At 51.4% G+C, this 23311-nt stretch overlaps 2 protein-coding genes across 2 annotated transcripts; one reads left to right on the top strand and one right to left on the bottom strand.

Moving 5' to 3' along the window:
* Positions 1-4545: 4545 nt before the first annotated feature.
* LOC122369899 (glucose dehydrogenase [FAD, quinone]-like) lies at positions 4546-12997 on the top strand. The gene is made up of 11 exons (XM_043345012.1): positions 4546-4892; positions 5542-5697; positions 6039-6244; positions 6492-6681; positions 7804-7935; positions 8874-9169; positions 9655-9811; positions 10032-10201; positions 10592-10786; positions 11193-11395; positions 11997-12997. Exons 2-11 carry the CDS (start codon positions 5553-5555, stop codon positions 12616-12618), a joined length of 2316 nt encoding a protein of 771 aa, XP_043200947.1. The 5' UTR covers positions 4546-4892; positions 5542-5552; the 3' UTR covers positions 12619-12997.
* LOC122369884 lies at positions 12804-23305 on the bottom strand. The gene is made up of 4 exons (XM_043344990.1): positions 22343-23305; positions 20587-20599; positions 13584-13631; positions 12804-12827 (listed from the first exon to the last, which is right to left on the bottom strand). The coding sequence occupies exons 1-4, from the start codon at positions 23167-23169 to the stop codon at positions 12804-12806; spliced, it is 912 nt and encodes a 303-aa protein (XP_043200925.1). The 5' UTR covers positions 23170-23305.
* Positions 23306-23311: the final 6 nt, after the last annotated feature.

Here is a 23311-nt window from a genome sequence, read left to right as displayed (position 1 = left end):
ACCTGCTGTACAACAAAGCGAGTCGATGGTACAGAGTCGGTATTGGGCGGCACGAACCGAGTCTGGGAGCGATTCGGCGTGAACTGAGGCACATTCTCATCCGGACACACGGGCATACACAGTGTTAGAGGCTGACCTGTTAGTCCGTCGGCTGCAGCACCGGATGATGCAGCCGGAGCCGGGGTTCCCCGGTTGTCCGCAGACTCGGGAACAGGCACCCCGGCCGTACCGGGCGCCGCTGCCGCTGATGTTAGCGACAGCTCCAGGCGCCGGCTCAGGTCACGTATGGACTGCTGTTGCTCAGTGATGCGCTGAAGAGCAGTCGCCAGCTGTTCCCTCAGCTCATGAAGTTCCTCCGCGCGATTGCTGTCATTTTCGGCGTCCGACATGGTGGCGACTGGCGAGCCCGCGGAGCGGCAGAGCGCGGCACAGGCCCGACGTAAGCGGCGCGTTCTGGTGCAGACTGGACGCGGCGCGGCGCAGGCTCAGCGTGGAGCGGCACGGCACGGCCAAACGTGGCGCGGTGCGGCGCAGGCTTGATGTGGAGTGGCGCGGCGCGGCGCAGGCTCGACGTGGAGAGGCGCGGCGCGGCCAAATGTGGCGTGGCGCGGCGCAGACCTAACGTGGCGCGGCGCGGCGCAGGCTCGACGTGGAGAGGCGCGGCGCGGCCAAACGTGGCACGGCGCGGCGCAAGCTCGACGTGGAGAGGCGCGGCGCGGCCAAACGTGGCGCGGAGCGGTGTAGCCTCGACGTGGAGAGGCGCGGCGCGACCAACGTGGCGCGGCGCGGCCAACGTGGCGCGGCGCGGCGCAGGCTTGACGTGGAGTGGCGCGGCGCGGCCAAATGTGGCGTGGCGCGGCGCGGCGCAGGCTCGACGTGGAGAGGCGCGGCGCGGCCAAACGTGGCGCGGCGCGGCGCAGGCTCAGCCTCGACGACGAGAGGCGCGGCGCGGCCAAACGTGGCGCGGCGCGGCCAAACGTGGCGCGGCGCGGCCAAACGTGGCGCGGCGCGGCCAAACGTGGCGCGGCGCGGAGCAGGCTCGACGACGAGAGGCGCGGCGCGGCGCGGCCAAACGTGGCGCGGCGCGGCCAAACGTGGCGCGGCGCGGAGCAGGCTCGACGTGGAGCGGTGCGGCGCAGACCCAACGTGGCGCGGATAATGTAGAGCTCAGTACGTGAGCGCGAGTGCTGGGCGCCGACTTGCTGGCTTGCTAGGCGTCAACTTGCTGGCTTGCTGGACACCGACTCTCGACTCGAGACGCAGCGACTCCAGCCCAGACTCGCAACGCAGACTCACAACGCTGAATCTCAACACCGAATCACAGCGTGGAATCACAGCGCGGAATCACAGCTTGGAATCACAGCGTGGAATCACAGCGCGGTGGAATCACAGGCACGTACTTCATGTGAACTTGCTAGGCTTTTAGACGAGCCCCCAAAATATGTAGCCGTTCGCCGTCTTCATTCACCGTCAAAACATGTAGCCGTTCCACGCCTGTATTCACCGTCCACCTTCCACCGAGCCCCGCAACCGACTCCCCGCGCCGCCCGCCGCCCGACCCGCCGAGCGGCCCGCACCGCCCCAGGGCAGGCCGGCCGCCCGGCGAGCCGAGGCGCCGCCAGCTCGCGGCCGGCCACCCGAGCACACAAGCGAGATGCAAATTCCAATACCACACGTCCACACTGTGTCGAATATTGCTGAAGCTGTGATTAATAAGGCAACACACGAGCGTCACGATAAGCATCAGGTTGAAACTGGCGACATGAAGGCCAAGGGTCCCGTTCAGTTTGTGGGACAATGGATTTGGCAGCCCCGGGAAATGCATGGGAAATCGTCAGTTGGAGTCCTTGGATAGTATTTCTGGAGCCCTAGGAGCAACTTCGGATACGTCTTAGCAGAAGCTGAGCCCTAAATCAGCTGAGATGGTGACGTAGAATTCAGAGACTTCTAATTCTAAAGATCTGTTCATTGCACATCGTGCCATGGACATTGCACCTCAATAGGAGAAATCAATTGTAAACGCTGTCTGTCTAGTCGCATATGCTTGCGAGTATGTAACTATTGCACGCCGCTCTGAAGTATGCGATTTGATTTCTATATTTTTTGTCTTGCACTGACTTATTAATGGACGCCATTTAATTGCGTCCCAGAAAAGCTATTTCTGGCACCTAAAAGCTGACTCGCCCCAAAATTGGTCCTCAGCACCTATTTGGTGGATACCAGCACCAATCATGGAAAATGACCTTAATTAGCTGTTTCTGGCACCTATTCATCGGTACGTCTTACTCTTTTTTCTGAATCTGGCACCTAAATGCTGAGCGTAGCACCAATCTAGTAGAAAAATGAACTACTGGCTGGTAGAATCATGTTGTTCTGGTATAATGACCCCTGGAGTCTAGCCTAAAGGTTTCCAGTGCAGCTACACTCTAAGACAGCCCCGTAGTGATCTCAGCATTGTATATGACGTTTAAGTAAGCAAATAATATTGATTTGTTTGAAAAAAAACAATGTCATTTAAATATTTAAAAGTATTTATTTGTAATGCTTAAAGGGAAACATTTTTGTGAGTAATTGTCTCGATTTTGACCATTAAAACGGGTATTGTATTTTTTGACGTCATCAAATAGCTCCAAAAAGAAATGTAATGTTTTCATTCCGTTCAAGGCCGCTGAAGAAACGCGGGATCTTGCGTGGGACATTGTCCGTTGTTTGCCGCGCAGAGTTGTGCCGTGGTTGTGCCTTTTTCATCCGTTTCTTACTTATGTCATATGTGTGCATGAAGCTTTGATTTTGTTTTTGGTTATTGTGTGGCCGGTCAGTCAAACGCCCCTGTAGAAACCGGATGCTGCGTTTGATCGAGATGGAGTCAGACGATGATTGCAGAAAGCTAATAATATTGAAAAGAGGGCCGGTTGCGTGGCATGTCTGTTCAGAGTTGACATTTTGCTTTACTCCAGTTTATGACCTGAGAGCCTGGCTGGAAGTGACGGATCCAAACTTTTCACGTTAAAATGGCTGAGGGTGCAATAATCTCTAGTCTCTACATAGCGGGCTGGTATAGGAGCGTCTTGCTATGCTGCACCATAGCTGGCTAGTGATTCTCTTTTGGCTAGAAATGGCATTAATCATTATCTCCACTGGCGAAAATGGCACTTGACATCACCGAATGCAACGTTCATGTTGTTAGGATACATAAAATCAGGAAGATTACGCGAATTAGGTAGGCAAACGTGGAATAAAATAGGTGCTGGATGTTTTGGTTTTGGTGCTGAATCAGCAAACAGCAAATAAGGAGTTCAACTAGACGATCTGCAACTTTAGGCTGTGTGGAAGCAATTAGGTGCCAGATTCAGATATTAGGGTCGAATAAGCATTTTGGGGCTGATCAGCAATTAGGTGCCAGAAACAGCTTTTTAGGGACCAGAAACAAATATTCCCCCTTATTAATTCAATGTAAATGTTTCTAATAGGCGAACTTCAGGAGTCAGAAACAATCCGACGTAAGGATTAAGAGTCGAACGTTTCGCAATGCTCGTATCACACATAACAACACAACAATCGCCGGGTTCATTATTCCGGGAACATGACCACTGCTATGAATACAGGCTCACCCAATCAGCACAATTACAAAATAACGACCGCCGAGCCGACCTGAATCGGGTTTCCCTACTGACCCGACGCACAACAAACCATGGATAGATAAGCTTAGCAATCAGACGCTGTCTTCACTAGTTCGAGCACCGACCACTGAGCTGACTGTGACTGATGAAAACACTCATCTGTTACAACGCCTCATCTCCGTCCATTGAACCCTTTTTTCCATAAGATCAGACCTCCGCTGCTCGGAGCCTTTCACTTCCCTCGTCCTCGACCGTGAAACTCCGACCTTGGGCGTTACGTGGCCGCGCTCAGAGTCCCGTGACGGGTAAGTTTGGGACCGAGCGGGGCCATCGCGGCGTGTGTGCGCAGCCGGCCGGGTGAAAGTGTGTCTGGGTCGTGTCACAAACACGCACGGAAAGAACGACGCGCTTTGTGTCAGCTGGTGGCCTCCTGGGACTAGCGTTCGTAGGTAGAAGGTGTGTAGCATTTAGGGAAAAGTGTATGTGTGTGCACCGGAAAACGTATGTTTTGAGTTATATGCATAGCCTCGTGGTTATTTGCAGGACTCACAAGCATTTAAAGCGCTCTGTTTTGCTGTAGAATAACTCAGGAATTCGCATATTTACGCATTCCAGAGACAGCGTATTAGAATAAACGTCATTGCACGCACTCATTGGTTTGCTTCTGCCACTTTTCCCGCAATATCGAAGCCTTCATCACTCATATTTAGGCTGAGGAAATCAGCATCATGTTTTGTTGTCATTACAATTTCTCGCCAGCACAGGACAAGAATGTCGTTCTGCAGAACCGGAGATCCAGCCACGCGGTGACCCACTCTCTCGGATTACGTTAAAAACAAAGTGGGGCGTGTGTTACGCAACACTTCCATCCGGCCGTATAGTGTTATATCTGCCGCCGGTGCTGGCAGCCCGCGTGCATTGGTAACCAGCGCACAGAGGCGGCCACCGGTGGGGAAAGGTGTGCAGTGTGCACGCGACAGCCGCGGGGTCTGTGGCCGGGACGGGACCCTGTGAGGCGGCGCGCGGCGACCGCGGCAGTTCAGTCCCGACCGCGAGCGGCGCGGAGAGGTCGGGTGAGAGGACCGGGGGCGGTGTGAGAGGCCCGTGTGAGAGCGGTGAGAATGGCGCACTGAGAGGAGTGTGGTTGGTAGGAGTGAGTGCAGTTGTGCGTACTGAGGAGAGTTTGGGAGCTGATAGTGTGTTCATCTGCGTATGTGCGTTCTGACGAATTGGATTAACCCAGTACCCCATTGCTACGGAGCGCTTGATTTGGTAAGTTATTTTTTTGTGTCATAGTTAGTTATAGATGTGCATGTGAGTATGAATACGTCAGTATCCATGAACAATGACAATACATTCGGTTCGTGATAGAGTCGCAATGATCATGAGAAATGCGTTGAATGATATATTAAATTCTTCCGGTTATAAAGTAATAACGTAAATGACTAAGCGATTTTCCTAAAATATGAAAAGCCAAAGGTGCCCTCAGGGTGCGAAGTGTTTTTATTGTGCTTATCTCAATACCAGAAGCTGGTTTGTCGGGTGTTGATTATATAACACACCGTCAGAAAGCACACGAGATGGAATGTTGCGCGTCATGCTGCTGGTTGCATTAACTTACTCAACAGGGACGTTAAAATAACCCGTTAAAAACTGCTTATTCAAAAGCAGGTACTTAGAAAATGCATAGAACATGCATAAGTGGTTTGGGTTCGTGTTCGTTGATCCCACTAGGCACGAGTCTTGCCGAAGATATTTCTTGATCCAACCGTTTCTAACTGTGTGTTCATACATGCACGATTAGTGAAGTGGTAGCGTCCCGTACTTGAAATGTATTGCACTAAACAGCACTTACATGCAACGCCACTTTGCGTATGTTGCATAACGAGGAAGCGTCAACAAGTTACACCTGTCAATGCAGGTTCGACTGCGATGGGTGTGAAGGTGCTGGAACTGATCTCCCGGCTCCGAATACTGGGGGTGAGCCTCACTACTCTGGCGCTGATCGCTCCGCTGGACAACCCGCATAAAATCGTCTACGACAAGCCCATCAGACAGGAATATGACTTTATCGTCGGTAAGGCAATGAATGAGAAGGCATGTGTGAGGCGTACATGAGGTGTATTGATTGAGCTTCGAATACCTACTCCTGTTCCCTTCTCGAGATAATAAGATAAAAGGCTAATTGGTTGGCATGCGAACAGGGCTGCTTGGTGGAATTAGTGAGTTTAAGCATTTCTGTTTGCGACTTTAATGAATTGGAATCTGCCGTCACTGGTATCGAATCCGGTCGCCTTCTCCGGCACATCTGACGTCTCTCTCTCCCTCTCTCTCTCTCTCTCTCTCTCTCTCTCTCTCTCTCTCTCTCTCTCTCTCTCTCTCTCTCTCCCTCTCTCTCCCTCTCCCTCCCTCTCCCAGTGGGCGCCGGCTCAGCCGGTGCGGTGATGGCCAGTCGTCTCTCGGAGGACCCTCACCACTCAGTTCTTCTCCTGGAGGCCGGAGAGGACGGCACCGTCTTCACAGAGGTTCCCCTGCTCACCGCCCTCGTCTACGGCACAGAGGGATACGACTGGGGCTTCAGGGCCACGCCCGACCACCGGTCCTGTCAGGGCTTCAAAGGAGGCGTGAGTTCTCTGGCTTACACATTGACTGAGTCCCGATATGTGTTCGTCATAGTTCGTTAGAATACTTTTGTGTGTAGTGCGGCGCAGTCTACAGATCGCAGCTGCATTGCGGTACAGTATATCATTCACAGCCATACTGATGGTGATTTACGCATCATTTCGTGGATATTTTTCCCAATCAGCTGGGACCCATTTGATGCTGACCATCCTGTCACTCAGCGCTCTGACCCTGATTTACACCACTCAGGTCTGTGTGCTGCCCCGTGGCAAGATGCTGGGCGGTTCGTCGGCAGTCAACGGTTTAATGTATATCCGAGGCAACCGGCAGGACTATGACCAGTGGGAGCGGCTGGGTAACCCCGGCTGGGGGTACGAGGACGTGCTGCCCTACTTCCTGAAGGCGGAGGACAATCAGGATCCCAGGCTGAGGAACTCACGTGAGTGACAGACGAGGGGGTCGTATAGTCTGCCTGTTGGATAACTGCAGCATCCAGAGTGACGTTTTATTCTTCAGAACGTTGTGGGCTATTACCTATGGTACCTATCTGAAATTGTTTCCATCATGAAATAATAATATCTTAACAACTGACATAATATTTGAAATATTTATTTCCTTTGTATCTGAATGTGTTAAACATAACTTTCCACACGAGAGAAATCGTTGATTACAGATCAAGCAACAATGGTGAAACGTAGGACTGCTGGGACACCAAAAATAAGGACAGACTCTAAACAAACAGGTTTGATATTTACCGATAACAACTGTTGACACAAGATGACATAGCTACTGGTTGTTAAATGTGAAAGGTTTGGCTACTTTCAAATATGTTCAATCAGCGGTAGTCCTTTCAGTTTTCACGTATTTTCACATATTTCCGTTTCGCAGTAACCACAACACCGGTGCAGCCATCCTGTGAAATCGTACATCCGGCCTGACTACATGTTGTCGCGATAGGACGTTAGATTGGATGACTAGTTAGGCGTTAAAGTGTGTCATGAGTCGCATATTTCTCATTCTTTTATGTTATCTAATGTGTGTCCTTGATGCAGATTGTGTCGCCATCAAGGCAGTTCATGAGAACTAGGCCTCGCAACAGGATTTTTTTTAGATAATGTCTTTGGTATGTTTACGTTTTGGGATCCTTTAGTTTTTGCATGAGCCTAGTATATATTTTTGTGGAAATTGGAATGATTTAACTCAAAAAGTTACTGAACCAGTCAACTTTCTACACTCCTTGTATTCACATCTTCTCCATCCAAGCTCTTATATTTGTACATCATACGCGTGTATCGGTGTTAAATTTCGCCCACAACGTGACACCAATTTTCTATCTCGTGTCAATATACATATGTAAGCGTGAAAAATATGCATAGTTCACCCCTTTGAACGGCATTCCAATTTCCATTCACATCTGCAGTGAGCCTGTGAACTAAATCGCACTGTATGTGTGCATATTTTAACGATAACGACCGATCTATGTACACATGGCATGGCGATTACTGGCTCACTTGCGCACGGTAACTATGTAAGTAACACCCCCTCTCCATCCGCTTCGCAGCATTTCACGCTGTGGGCGGCCCGCTGGCGGTGTCGCCTCCACAGTACATCTCGGACCTCGGCCGAATCTGGCTCAAGGCTGGGCTATCGCTCGGGTACCCGGTCGGAGATGTCAACGGCGCACTGCAGACCCGTGAGTGGTGACCTGTTACCTGTTAGCGGGCCTTATACCCAGAGTGGTGAGCTCTTCTTTTGGAGGACCCGGTTCCGTTCTCTGGACTCAGTATCCATGAGTGGTGACCGTCCTCCGTTAGTGGTCTACTGGTCTGGTCAGTGACGGGACACGTTGAAGTGTGGTCCCCTGTGACCTGTGACTGTGCGAGGTCATTGACATCGAGTGTGCGCGGAGGTTACATACACTTGAGATGCAGAAACGGGCCTTCATGCATGTGGCATGAGCTTGCATAGCTCCGGAAAAACGCTCAGCAATGTTTAGTGCGTATTACATTCGGCCGATATCTAACTATGGTAGGGAACTTTGTAGTGATGCGATGTAAATACGTTTATGATAATCATTATCCTTTGACATTGCGGTACTTGTTTTCATAATTGAATGCTGAGTTGAGCAATTCCCTTCCCTCCCCGAGCCAAACCTTTTATAACACGAGTGTGGCTTCCGGCGCGCGGGAGTTGCTATTGCGGCTGACGAGCGCAGAGTTCTGAGTAGTAAAATAAAATGAATCACCTTGTTCAACGCTTGACATGGCGAAGAAGGCCAGCGCTTTGGATATTATGCATCAGTTATGCCGACGCATAAGATATCAAAGCGTTAGGGCTGAACAAAGCTTTCGTTTGTTTGTTAATTGGGGCTTTAGGGCGCGCCGGACAGCTTTGCCCCTTACATTTACTGTGTTAGCTCGATTAGTTTTTTTTCAACAATTACAGATACACTTATCGACTTATCAAAATTTAAAATGGTGCGGCCGTGATAAATGATCATCCCTAGGAACTTTGTGCTTGTTAAGTAAAGTCATAGATAACATGATTCATGTTATCTATGGTAAAGTTTATTATAAGTAGACGCGTGCATTCCATTCGCCCTTGTAACTCGTCATTTCTGCATTCCCGCAGGGTTCATGCACCACCAGACCACCTCTAAGAACGGTGAGCGGTGGTCCACGGCGCGTGGCTACCTGCGGGGCGCCTCTCAGCGGCACAACCTCGACATCCTGGTGCGCGCTCCAGCCACACGGGTCATCGTCGACCAGGTGACCAGGCGCGCCAAAGGAGTGGTCTTCTTCAAGGGCGGCAAGCGCTACGTGGTGTGGGCGAGGAAGGAGGTGATCCTGAGCGCCGGCGCCTTCAAGACGCCCCAGCTGTTGAAACTGTCCGGAGTCGGGCCGTGCCACGAGCTGAAGAAGTTTAAGGTTAGTTGTGGTCTTCAGTCGATGCCTATCATACTAAATATCTAAGACCTAATAATAATGTATTAGTGGTGATTGTCACAGGCACTCACAGCCCATAACGGATGTCACACAAACAATACCGACATCGCATGGACAGAGAGCATATCCGAGCTTTTATCATCGCTAGCTGCGTGCTACGTGATCTCTCTGCATTGTTCAAACCTAGCGAGACTTTCCACAGGCCTCGGGTTGAATCCGATGTCACCACAGGATGCCACATGGCGGATCGGCGGTCAGGGGTGCGTGACCATTCAGTGACCGCCATCGCAGTGGCGCGTCCAGGTCGGACTTCACCGTGTAATATTCACGATGCACTAGCTCCTAACTTGAATGAAAAACAAGCAGATTTGCACCGTAGGCAGTTCCACAACACACGTCTAACTTGTACCTACCCTCTAAGCCATTACGCTTATCACACGCCATAGAGTGACATTTTTCTTCGGCAGATTCCCTGCATTCACGACCTGCCCGGGGTCGGTGAGAACATGCAGAGTCATTTCGGAGTGGGAGGTGCCGAATATCTCACCAATAAGGGCCGCGGCCTCACGCTGCTGCAGCTCATTAACCCTGTCAATATCTTCAACTACCTCTTCAAACGAAAGGGTATGGTCCTTATGAAGACGACATAGAGTTTCAATAAGGAATACCTGGCATTTGTTAGTTACGATGGATTGAATGATAATCGGTGCTAGGGTGAAATATGAAGTCAATATAAAGTAATGCAATGAACTGGCATTACATTCAACAGAATGTTTAACAATGCATTTAAGCTTTAATGATTGCATTGTGTTCCTTTTAATTACGATATCCCTTTAATTTACAGGTCCATTGGCAACGAACTTGGGTATTGAGGGCACGGCCTTCCTGAGCTCGCCGCTGAATAACGTTAGCTACGGAGTTGACTGGCCGGACGTGCAGCTCCTCTTCTACCCACTTCAGCTGGCCTCAGACGGCGGCATCATATTCAGAGACTTCCTCAGCCTGTCCAACAAGGTGAGTTCGAAATAGATCGGTCATTCAGACTGGTTATTGACACTTCGAATGTCGTTCCATGACGGGCATGGTAACGCAAGTGACTGTCGTTTGAATACGAGCTGAGTGGAAAATCCCAGCTGTCGGAGTAGTGAGTATCAACAACAGGAAATAGAAATCATTACCTTCAAAGTTAATTTAGTTTATATCGAACATCTGAAAACCGAAGAGGCATTGCACTTCATTAACGTTCCGAACTTAGAAATCGTGTTCAATTAGTACACTTTTTATTTATATAAACTATCTTATGCCACTTATCCTTTTAAATCTCATTAAAATTCATTCAATCATGTGCAGAAGATCATGTGCACACCTAACCACCGATTCCCATTTCCCACCTTCTCTGTCCAGTTGTGGAGCCAATTCTCGCCCAACAAGTTCCGGTCGGGTTTCCGGATCGTGCCAATCAACCTGCGTCCGCGCAGCCGGGGCCGGGTGCTGCTGCGCTCGCGGAACCCGTTCCAGGACCCGGCCATTCAGCTGCGCCTGTTCGACGACCCCTGGGACGTGGCCGTGCTGCGAGAGGCCGGCCTGATGGCCGAAAAGGTGGGTGACGCCGATTTAATGAGCAGAGAGTAGGTCTGCTCGGTAATCCGCGGACGTCTAACAACGTCTTGAGCCATCATATGACTTCAATTAAAGCTGAGAATGGTTGATATATTTTCACTGAAGAGGAAGCGGTTGTTTAGCATCTAAAGTAGCACATCTGCGAGTTGCGACCCATTCTTCGTAGTTCGTTGCACAATATCACATATTAATTGGCACGGAAATATATCAATGACCTGCATCTCGCTAAGTTATCTGTCTGACAACAATGTGGTTAATTGATCGTTTACATACTTGTCGATCTGTAAGCTGACCGTTTGTCCGTCTGTCTGTCCGGTTTACCTCAATCCGTCTTTTCGTCCTGTTGCCAACTGACCCCACCCATGTCACTGGCCTCGCCCTGCAGGTGGCTCTGTCAGCGCCGTTCCGCCATGTCGGGGCCCGTCCGAGTCTGGTGCCCAGTAAGTTCTGCGGCGCTCTGGGCGCCCGCAGCGGGCCCTGGTGGGAGTGTCAGGCGCGCGTCTTCTCCGAGACCATCTACCACGACACGAGCACGTGCGCAATGGGCCCGGCGTACGACCCCTGGTCGGTGGTAGATAACCAGCTCAGGTGAGAGCGGCCTGAGAGCGTGCAAGTCGGGTCACGGTGCTACTGAAAAACAGTAAAAATCATAAAATGTCTGTCGTTGTGAGACGTTTGCGGTATGTCGCTTGTTTTATTTCAGTTGAGACAAGTACATATAATAACACGGAACAAAAATGATAGACGAACGCGTTTCGGCTAAATTCCCGTCATCGGCGTCTAAAAAGAGAACAAGAGGCACACATCGAGCAAAAAAAAGCTCGATGTGTGCCTCATGTTCTCCTTTTAGACGCTGATGACGACGATTTAGCCGAAACGCGTTCGTCTATCATTTTTGTTCCGTGTTATTATGTAGCTTGTTTTCTTCATGAAACTCAGATGCTATCGCGTGATGCAGGTTCTATAAATGTCACTGCGGCACTCGCCTTACCGGTCAGTGGTCAATCTTCCTTCCAACACATGCAGGGAGGGGTATACATACTGTGTCAGTGTTCTATGAGTGGTATCACTACACCATCACTCAGTTTTGGTAAGGTGCAGCTTGTGGGATAATTGTATCATGATCTCACTTCTTCCCTCTCCCCCGTCACCGCGCCACGTCACATCCCCCTCTTCTCCGTTTCGGCAGAGTATACGGCGTCAGCGGCCTACGAGTGGTGGACGCCTCAGTAATGCCCCGCATCATCTCCGGAAACACCAACGCACCGACCATCATGATCGCGGAGAAGGCGGCCGACCTGGTGCGGGCCCGGTGGCGGGCGATCGCTCTGGGCCTGGAGCCGGAGCAGTTCGTGGAGCAGCACGTGCTGTACCCGCACCGGCGCAGCGGCCAGCTGTATGACCCCACCGGGCCTGTTGTGCAGTTTATTGATGTGCTGAAGAGGGCGGGAGGAGATGGAGGGGTAGAGGCAGAGGCAGAGAGCGCAGTGCCCGAGGGAGTGAAGCTGTTCGGAGACTGGAACGGGACGGCGGAGAGCAGCTCTGCTGTGACGGAGGGAGGTCAGCTGGGAGCACCTCAGGGACGCAGCCTGTTCTCAGGAGCTGGTGCTGCTGAGTCGGGAGCTGAGCTGAGCGGCGAGCTGCAGGGAGAGTCGTGTGCCGAGTGGGCCGGAGCGTGGTCCGATGAGGGCGACGCGCTCGGCTGTGGGTTTCAGCCGACTCAGAAGGCGCGAGTGGATATGGTGACGGTGGCGAGGCGGAAACTGACGCGGCTGCTGCACGCCATGCAGAAAAGTGAATCACTGTTGTAGTTAGAGCTGCTGCTAGACTATTGCGAACTACGAGTAAACATTATAAGCATATTTTAGGTACATGAAAATGATTATCGAGATCGCCTTCATATGCATATATACATATTGCCACGGATGCGCATATTGCGCTGAATGCGTGTAGCTTAGGCAAATGGTTCGCTTTATTTATGCGTAAATAGTTTGTGCTAAGTCTTGAACATGGTTTTGAGCTGTTACCATGCCATTTTTGTTATTTCTTAGGTATAGTGCGAGTTGCGACATTTTATCGCAATCGACGATGGTACTGAACTATGTGTTTTCGTGATAAACGATTGTGTTAAATCAAATATTTCATGTTACATGTATCCAATGTGTTTATCAATAAAAAGCGTTAAACATGCGCATGGTATTTCATGCAGTTCACTGTCCATGTGAATCGACTAGAAATACGAAAATCTTAACGAAATAGTTTCGGTTGATTGATCGCCATTAACCCTCGCCCGCACATGGGGGGGGGGGGGTGGTTGACACCCCCTCCCCAGGTAGTCTTTCTGCTCTGCACTGCACATTTTTAGAGCTAGAAGCTTGATTTTTCGTATAGCTGCTCCTCTATCCTTTCTTGATGTCCACTGAAAATTTGAGGTTTCTGTGGTTTTTGGTTTCGGAGATATGACCTCGTTTTTCAGGTCATGTCATGACCCAAATGACCAATTCTCAACATCTTGCGTTGGCTATGGGCCTTGTGAGCTTTTGACACCTTGATTTCGGCCTTTTTTGCCAGTCTTACCTCCCACCTACCATGGAACATGTTGTTCGGCGATGTGCACATGTCAAGATCAGGGTCACCGGTCAAGGTCAACCTAGTTCATCTAAAATAATTGCGTTTTTTTACTGCATTTTTGGTAAAAGCTTCTCAGATCATGATTTCATGTAATATGGACACATAAGCACTCGGTGCACACATCAGTATACACACAGACACACACAGACATACAAACACATATCATTGACCTTGACCTAACTTGACCTGAAATGACCTCAGCAGCAAAAATCTGGTCGGATAGTGTGACAAAGAGGTTCTAGCTGGCTTGGCACCAGAAAACGGCATCGTCATCGGTATATGATAAGCAGCGCACTTGATATCCAACGGTGACCCAAAGCAGCAACATTTTTTAGTTTGACCTGATCTGGAAGCTCAATGACTGACCTGAGAAGGTAAAACTGGGTATCATTGGATTCGTCTCTTCCCAAAGAATCTTTTTGGTCTTTACCGCGAAGCTCTATCTCCAACAGGAACGAAATGGCGCGGGGTGGTGGTAACCCCCCCCCCCATGTGCGTTCTAGGATGGGAAAATGGCATGTGCGGGCGAGGTATGCTTTCTTTATGTCGTAGGTATGCTTCATTAACACACTTTGTCCTACAGTCGTAGTGAGTTATTATTACAGCCAATAAACAGACGAATTCGACTTCTCGCGCCTGAACCATGCTGTGCCGCATGACAAGTAGTAATTCTTATTACTGTCAATGGGTAGCACCAAATTCGTGCGCCTGAACCATGCTGTGCCGCAAGACAAGTGGTAGTACTCATTACTGCCAGTAAGTGGCACCGAGTTCGCGCGCCTGAACCATGCTGTGCCGCAAGACAAACGGTAGTTCCCTTTACCACCGATAGATGACGCTAGCTTATAGCGCCTGAAATATGCTGTGCCGCAAGACAAGCGGTAGCTCTCATTACTGCCGACAGATGTCGCTAGCTTTCAGCGCCTGAAATACGCTGTGCCGCAAGACCGGGTGTAGTTCTCATTACGGCCGATAGGTGGCTTCAGCTTCTGGCGCCTGAAACATGCTGTGCCGCAATGCGTTATGCCAATGAATACCGGCCAGCGGGGAATAAAGGGGATTTAGGTGAAGGCAGCGTATTTCGTTAATGATTTTCCACTAGTTTCCAATAAAGGTACCTTACAATGATAAAACCAGCGTTTTTTGAACGCCGATGTAATAGAGGAATTTCATTCAACAGGTAGGTACCTAAGCACTTTAGCAGCATATTCCCTTGGTTTTGGCCTGTCCATCTTTGGCCTGTCCATGGCTAGTTGGCCTCAGTCCCGGCAACGAACCGGGGCGGCGCACCCTGACCAATGTCTCCCTTATTTCTGATCAACTAACTCACAAAGCACAGCAGTGAACAAATAAGTCTCTATTTAGTGAATTTAATAAAAACAATTTCACATCGTGCAATGACAAAGGGGATATGAGCCCGGAACATGATCAATACGACATTCGTGAGCTCTTGACTTGTATTATCGAAAGACAACGGTACAGTCACGAATGTTCCGGGCTCATATCTTAAACAGAGATAGGTTGGCATTACCATACAGATGAGAGATAACACATACCACTCTGCAATTTCCCTTCATCCTTTCGGCTCTGGAAAGGTTTTGTCAGGCCGAAAGGGCCTAACCCTACAAAACAACATTGCCGTCTTGTCAGGATTCAGGAAATGTGTTTTCAAGTAAGTCATTTTGTTTGCATACTTTGAACCTTTGGGGAATTTCAACCGTTAATGTTTCCTAATAGTTACATGTATTTGGTATGTAGGTGGTAGATATGATAAAAAATAATTATGCGTATATATTTTCTGATAGGTATCCCTAGCCCGTTTCAGAATGAAACCGACTGCGGATGAACGGCATGCACCCGAAGCGGAAATTACAAAACCATGTTAAAACAATATATGACATTTTGGACGTCGTCACGACGCGGAGACGGCGACACCGCTGTCACCACCGGGGTGCAGCCCTTCACATCCTGGGTCTCAGCCGAGACACGCCCTGGGTCACGAAGGGAACACACTCTCGGTCACAGAAAGAACAAGAGGCGGGTCACATATAAAACAAGAGCCGGGTCAACTACGGAATACGTCACTGGGTCACACATGCAGGGCTGTCACTATTCCGCTCGCCCTCCGCTGCTGAATAGCCGGTGACAACACCCGGAAGACCGTGCCGCGTTCCCAGCTCGCTCGGAAGTCACACGGAAGGCTGAGACCCACCAGTCGGGCGGGGCGGGATGCGCTGCAGCCGACCCCGGTGACCTGGCGGTGACCTGGGCGACCCCATTTCCGGTGACCGGTGGCCCATCAGACGGTGCACAGGGTAGATTGAAAGTGACGAGTGCAGCGACGGTATATAGTTGTGCGGCGTCGCAGGAGGTGTAGTCAGTGACTCGGAGTCAGTGTTTCGGAGTGTGACTAGGAGCGCCATGTGGAAGGTAAGCGACGAGCGTACAGTGGAGTCGGCTAATCGGCCCGGCAGCCGCAGATGCCTCAAGCCTCAGCATTCGATAGCAATGACTTCCTATGATTTAATTGCGGTATTTTCACCGACGTCAACTTTGTGCACTTTAAATGAACAAAACACACATCAATAGTAGAATAACGATACGCGTATTTCATATCTGATTACCTGCAGTTTGTTACACTAGCGCGGATAAATACGTAAGGCATAATATTGCAATATTGATATTCCGTATGTAGAGACCGCACCGACGGCAGACCGCACCCTATTATCTTCCCGTCCTTCTCTTTCAGAGCGCCGTGATTCTCATTTGGGCCTGCCTGCTGCTGCCGGCAGTATTCGCACTGCCCGCGATCAGCCGCGCCAAGCGCCAGCGTGGTTACACCGAGCAGGAGTTGGTCGCGGCTCCATTCGGTGCCCGCTCGCCGTCCGGTCCCACTGCGGTGCCCAGCCGGGCCTACGGAGGAGTCCCCTCCGAGCAGGAGCAGCAGCGGTACTCGACCCCCCGTCCCGGCACGAGCCAGGCGAGCGTGCCCCCGACGGTACTCCCGCAGCGGAGAGCTAACTCCCGGGGGTCGAAGAGATTCGGTGGTGTCGGGAGTTCCAATCTCCAGAATGAGGTGAGAGGAGTGTTCAGAGGCGCTCCCGAGTCGTTGATCGGTCTCGCTGCCCTGGCCAGAACGGCAGGTGATTTCGGCTCAGCTAGCGGACGACAGGGGCGGTTTGATCAGCAGCCGTCTACCTACGCGCCCACCGCTGGCTCGCAGCAGAGCTACAACTCGGCTTCAAGTCCTGGGCGTGTGGTGAAGCTTCAAGGTGCTCCTGCCCCTAACATCCAGTCAAACTATAATGGACAAGGCCCCACTTCTATTCCGATCCCCATTCCTCGGCCAAATCTCGCCCCTGACGCCGGGATCAATTCCAACACCATCTCTGCCCTCGAACCAGCGCAGAACTACGCTGCTCCTCCTGACCCTCGCCCCAACTACGTTCAAGGAGCTGCAGCTCCACCCACCACCCTCCCCCGTCCCACCGTCTCTCCCAGCCCGGTGCCCGGACCCGGCTCTCTGCAACTGGAGCGTCCCATCGCGAGCCCTCAGCAGGAGCAGCGGCCCAGCGACCGGCCTCAGGCGGGCTACCGCACCGCCCTCGAGACCCTGTCTGGAGCGGCCCGTGCTGCCCAGATCCAGAGGAACCTCGTGTATGACGGCGGCAACCAGCAGCTCAGAAACCAGCAACCGGAATATAGAAATCAACAGGGAGGGCTCAGGGACCAGCAGCCTCAGTTTAGAAATCAGCAGCAGGAGCTCAGAGATAATCAGCTGGGATTCATAGATCAGCCGACGCAGTACAGGAACCAGCAGCAGGAGTTCAGGAATCAGCAGCAGGAGCTCAGAGGTAATGGACTAGAATCCATAACCCAGCAGCCGCAATACCGGGATCAGCAACAACAGCTCATTGAACAGCAACCAGAGGCCTACAATCCGGCTGCTTACATGCAGGTGAGAATGAGTTCAAAGCACTCAAATAACATGAAGCTTATAAATCTAATACAGAAATTATACAACCCAGTAAAACTGACATGCTGAATGAAGCTATCATATTCAGCTAATCTAGTTCAGTGGCGATGATCAAAGGCATTAACACTTCACCTGCACCCGTGCTCTGTTTCCGCCCTCAGGACCCCGCCCGCTACGAGTTCCAGTGGGGCGTCAAGAACGCCGACGGGGCCGACTTTGGCCACCGCGAGGCGCGCAGCGGGGACCTCACCGAGGGCTCCTACTACGTCCTGCTGCCGGACACGCGCACACAGACGGTCAACTACCGCGTGGACGGCCAGAGCGGCTTCGTGGCTGATGTGCGGTACGAGGGGCAGGCGCAGTACCCTCGCGGAGGCGGAGAGAGTAGCCAGTACAGACAGCGGGAGACAGGCAGAGTGAGGGAGGTGGTCGCTGGCTACCGGGAGTCTGATGGGAGGAGGCAGCCGACGGGTAACCAGCAGTTCGGGCTTCAGGCGGAGGCTGGATATCAGGAATATGTGAGTCAAGGCGAGACTGGTTACCGGACTCCCGATCAAGGACGGAACGGCAACCAACTCCAGGGACGGGAACAAAACGGCTACCAGCCTCAGTCCCAGAATGGTTACCAACCTCAAAGCAACGAGCTGACCAACTACCAGTCTGAGACTCAGGAGCTAGATGATTACCAGCCCCGAGGCCAGGAGCAGAGCGGCTATCGCCCCGATCTTCAGCCTCAATCGCGCTCCCCGTCCGAGGCCCAAAACCAGTTGGACTATCAGACCCAGGGTCTCAAACAGTCTGGAGATTACCAGTCAGAAACGCCGCTGCAGCAAACCTATCAGGCCAACACGAGCTATCAGCCTCAGGAACAGCGGTCCGGATACCAGCCGGGGGCCCCGGAAGCGGCTGGCTATCAAGCACAGAACCGAGGGCAGTTGAGATACCGGCCCCCGAATCCGCTCCAGTAGTCAGGGTATCAGACGGAGTCGCCGGTGAGGCCCGACTTCCAGCAGCCGGAGCCTCAGCGTCAGTACACTTATCAAGCCTAACAATGGCAAACTTTGTTACCGACATTCATAACGTGAATGTCGATTTTAAATGAATTATGTGTTCTGCAGATTGCCGAAGATAACCAGGAAGCAGGCAGCAGCCTCCCCTCGCTAAATGTAACCGGGCTCTGGCCAATAGTGAGTTCCCTGATGTTGCAATGTGAAAATCGACCGCGACACGGGCCAGCCGTGCCACTACCGGTACGGGGCTCCAGTCAATGGGTCATTTGCGGCGCGGTTCCCACAGGCAGACCTGACCCCTGAACCGGAGTCGAGTCGGGTCGTGGTGTGCCATCACCGCTCACTATAAAGATTAAAAACTTCCCTCCCTCTCCGAACGCGGTTTAGGCTATTACAACACTAAACAAAATGTGTATTGGCTGAAAAAAACTTTTGTTTTTCACGCGTTTATTGTTGTTCGCGTCGGCTATGTTATGTTGTAGTTTACATTACAAAGAACGAGATATTCATCGACAATCTGAATTTGTGGGGTAAATTATATAGATTAATTTACTCAGAACAAGTCAGTACTTAATTTCCTTTGTGTAAAATATCTTGCACAAATATCGGATGGTATTTATGTGAAGATCTATCTGCCAGGGGAGAGCAATGGTTCTTTCTGTTTGGTAACGATGTGCCTTTGGATATGGTTTGCGTTCGCTTGGTTTTGTTACGTTCATAGCAGTTCCTGTTGCATTGTTAAGTTCCTTTGTTATGAAATGGTGTATGCATGAAAGTCAATAAATGCACGCATGCTATATTCATGTGATCTAGTTTTGATAGGTACACCGTTGGACATCCAACTTCTTCGTTAGCCTAATTGTGCTGTTTATGAATAAAACAATGCCCTGGTGGGTTGTATATTAAAATTTTGGACATAAGTAACGAGTAAACTCTCAACATTGCCATATGCCATCGACATAAACACCGATTGAACAATCCACAAATACCACGCAAATGCTCAGAATCCACAGCACGAGCCACACATAATTATGCTTCTGCTGGTATCGACCAATGGCGATACCGACCTTAACCATGCATTAATCGCAGAAAAGAGCGACATATTTTTGGTACCAGTACCTCAATGTTCAAGCTGATGAACATGTTCTCGTATTATGCTCTTCAGTCATATCTGCAATGGCACGCTTCCTACATTTTCTTTTTGCGGTAGCTAAGATTCACGGCAGAAGCCAAAAACTTACTTTCAAACCATTCCATACATCATTCAACACAATTTTCCGATAAAAAAGTGCACGTCCGGAAAGATAATAAAAAAATGTGTCAAGTAAGTACTGGTATAAAGCGCTTTGATGCAGCATTAAAATGGTCCACAAGACAATACGACATAGAGCGTGGACATCACGGGAAACACCAGTACAGCGCGTCACGCATACAGTGACGTCATGCCACCACGAGTCACAAACACGACGTCACGCCATGCACGAGAAACGTCACGTGACGCGTAACACAGTAAACATATTAGATGACATGACACGACAGCGAAACCGACCGGACCAGCAAGGCCGGCACCAGTAAACCATATGACGTACACTGAGCACAACTAGCAATCAAAAGCAAATGATCGAAAACAATATGAGATTGTTTTTTATCAGATGTGCCTTACTGTACAGTTAACTGTATCATATTGCTATTTTATTCACGCATTACAAACTTCCCTTTATCGTCACAGACTAAAGTAAACGGTCTGTAAATGATCTGTAGCGACCTTTGTGATTACATATATAAAAATCAAAATGTCTGTATGAAACGCGTCAGTCACGCTTGGCGGGCTATTGCTCCGGAACGGTGCGGGCTACGGGGGTGAAATTTTCGACATAAGTCGGACGCGTGCATCTGTTTGTTGTATTAAATTTTGGAAGAGGTGCGCTCGGCGGTTTGCACGTGGCGGGCGCATCTTTGCGGAATTTTGGCCGCGGCCGGCGCCGGGCAGACGGCACGCGCCTTAGGCTCAGTTTCTTCGCTTGCAAAGCTGTGCGAAATCAGAGTCGTCGGGTCAATGACCTTTGGCAATGAATACCGGAACAGGGCACCGCCGGCCAAGAGGAGTCGCCACATTTATTCTGGCAATAACTCAGCCGCTACTGGGCCGATTGCAATGAAACTTGGTTTATTACGCTGCGCGTAATGCTGTCCCTCTAGTTTACATATATAAAAACCAAAATGTCCGTATGTATGTATGTATGTATGTGACGCGTCAGTCACGCTTGGCGGGCTATTGCTCCGGAACGGTGCGGGCTACGGGGGTAAAATTTTGGACTTAAGTCGGACGCGTGCATCTGTTTGTCGTATTCAATTTTGGTGGGGGTGGGTTCGGTGGTTTGCACGTGGCGGGCGCATCTTTGCGGGATTTTTGGCCGCGGCCGGCGCCGAGCAGACGGCACGCGCCCTAGGCTCAGATTGTTCGCTGCAAAAATGAGGGAAAACAGAGTCGGAGGTCGTTGACCTTTGGCAATGAATACCGGAACAGAGCACCGCCGGCCAGGAGGAGACGCCAAATTTATTCTGGCAATAACTCGGCCGCTACTGGGCCGATTTTAATGAAAATTGATTTATTACGCTGCGCGTAATGCTGTCCCTCTAGTCCCATATATAAAAATCAAAACGTCCGTATGTATGTATGTATGTATGTACGTATGTATGTGACGCGTCAGTCACGCTTGGCGGGCCATTGCTCCGGAACGGTGCGGGCTACGGGGGTGAAATTTTCGACGTAAGTCGGACGCGTGCATCTGTTTGTCGTATTAAATTTTGGAGGGGGTGGGTTCGGTAGTTTGCACGTGGCAGGCGCATCTTTGCGGAATTTTGGCCGCGGCCGGCGCCGATCAGAGAGCACGCGCCGTAGGCTCAGATTGTTCGCTGCGAAAACTGAGCAAAATCAGAGCCGGAAGGTCACTGACCTTTGGCAATGAATACCGGAACAGAGCACCGCCGGCCAGGAGGAGACGCCAAATTTATTCTGGCCATAACTCGCCCGCTACTGGGCCGATTTTATTGAAAATTGACTTATTACGCTGCGTGTAATGCTGTCCCTCTTTACGCTGCGCGTAATGCTGTCCCTCTAGTTGTGTATAAAAGATGACTATTGACTAAGTCAAGGAAGATGTTCCGGAACTCTGCGAAAATCAGAATTCAAATATGTACAATCACTTGTTTAGTCAAAGAAGTGATGATCAATAATATATCGTCCGGCAGATACGATGATCTGTTCGGCCAGTTGAGTGATGATCAACAATAAATCAAAAGGTCAGACGAGACTTTAAATACACCGACAAGCTAACATCCGTTACCATCCAATTCCGTCGTCCCTATTTGACAATCATCGACTGTTAATTGCTTGACTGCTAATTTGGCACAGTATCATCCATATTTTAGAGTGCTTCAGCACTGCCTAAATCACAGCTGGTTGTAAAAATATCAGTAATTATGTATACTACCGAACCTCGTATTTTATCAACGATACGTTATTTCACATTGTAGCTCTCACATGCCATACCTCACGTCCACAACGATCACCCACCAAAATAGAACACCTATCATGTAGGTACTTACCCTAAACACGACGCGAAGTTCCCACCTCGCACTAGCCGCCAGCTCGCCGGCTAGTCCTCCAGGCACTCGGCCAGCATATCCAGCTCGCTCACCGAGAACGGAAAGCGGAAGAGCGGCGAGCCAAAGAGCGGGTGCTCGCTCAGACCCTCGGCGGCGCCGTCCGGCATCACGGCACGCACGCGATAGTTGACGTGCATGTTTGACTCCATTTCGGCGCACATCAGCGTGTAGACGAACCGTGCGTCGGCGGCCAGGCGGCGGGCTGGCTCCTCCCGGGCAGAGGAGAGATTCTGAGTGGCCGCGAAATACTCGGCGGTCAGCACGGGCACGATGTAGTCGACTCCCGTGAACCACTTCTTGACGGCCGAGTAGGAGTCGAGATACCGGTGGCGGTTCTGCTCCTCGAGCATCATAACCCGGAAACCAAACCCCTTCAGCTGTTTGGCCACCTCCAGCGCCGTCTCGCGGCCATCGTACGCATACGTCAGCATCAGCTTCTTGGAGTTTTGTGTCGGCTTCTTGAGGTCGGCCTCCCAGGCGGTCGGCGAGGTCGGCGGCTCGGAGCGCACGGGAATGGCCTTCACCAGAGAGGCATCGGGCGGCTCGGAGAGCACGCCGACGATGTCGCTGCCGCAATGGTCGCTGCTCTGGTAGCCGCTGTCCATGGGCGAGCACGAGGCGCGGCTGAGCAGCTCCTGCTGGCGGCGGCGCGCGCACGCCTCGCGCACGCCGCCAGCCACGTCCGCCAGCACCCGCAGCAGGCTGTGCTCGCGCAGGAAGCGCAGCAGCAGCGCGGCCGGCAGCGGCTCGGCGCGGCGGCGCGCGGAGTCCTCCAGCAGCAGCTCGGTGGAGCTCTTGAGGTGTCCGGCCACCTGTTCGGCGCAGAAGCGGCGGTCCACCGGGTCCACCCCGAGCAGGTCGGCCAAGTTGTCGTAACAGCGGCCGTTGTGAGCGAGCTGCACCTGGCGGCAGATACGCTCGCGGACCTCGGCCGTCAGCTCGAGCCAAGGCAGCGCCGCCTCCTCGCACTGGAGGATCAGACTGTCGGCGGCCTCCTGCTGGGCGAGGCGGCCCTTGGCGATCCGTTCGGCCGCCTCCTGGCGAGCCAGCTCCATCTCTGGGTTCACGGCCGGCATGGTGTAGGACGGGTGGGCCTCGGTGCAGATGTGCAGCTCAGGAAACTTGGTGGGCGGAATCAGTGGCGCTGAGGTCCACGACGGTAAAACAGATCACCGGCGCAAGATTGAACCGTGCAAGTATTCAATATCTTGTCTGAAA

The sequence above is a fragment of the Amphibalanus amphitrite genome, unplaced genomic scaffold (genome assembly GCF_019059575.1).
Source record: "Amphibalanus amphitrite isolate SeventyFive unplaced genomic scaffold, NRLGWU_Aamphi_draft 001082F_arrow, whole genome shotgun sequence".
Classification (NCBI taxonomy): domain Eukaryota; kingdom Metazoa; phylum Arthropoda; class Thecostraca; order Balanomorpha; family Balanidae; genus Amphibalanus; species Amphibalanus amphitrite.
This window is presented reverse-complemented; position numbering and strand designations above follow the sequence as displayed.

What these genes read in the sequence shown, in the direction of transcription:
- LOC122369899 (XM_043345012.1), top strand. Translation starts at nt 5,553, where the DNA reads ATGGGTGTGAAGGTGCTGGAACTGATCTCCCGGCTCCGAATACTGGGG. An exon ending in CAACGGCGCACTGCAGACCC is followed by an intron (nt 7,936 to 8,873) that starts GTGAGTGGTGAC and finishes GCATTCCCGCAG; the next exon opens with GGTTCATGCACCACCAGACC. An exon ending in ACGAGCTGAAGAAGTTTAAG is followed by an intron (nt 9,170 to 9,654) that starts GTTAGTTGTGGT and finishes TTTCTTCGGCAG; the next exon opens with ATTCCCTGCATTCACGACCT.
- LOC122369884 (XM_043344990.1), bottom strand. Translation starts at nt 23,169, where the DNA reads ATGCCGGCCGTGAACCCAGAGATGGAGCTGGCTCGCCAGGAGGCGGCC. An exon ending in TGATATGTGTTTGTATGTCT is followed by an intron (nt 12,828 to 13,583) that starts GTGTGTGTCTGT and finishes GCATGGTAACAG; the next exon opens with CTCAAAACCATGTTCAAGAC.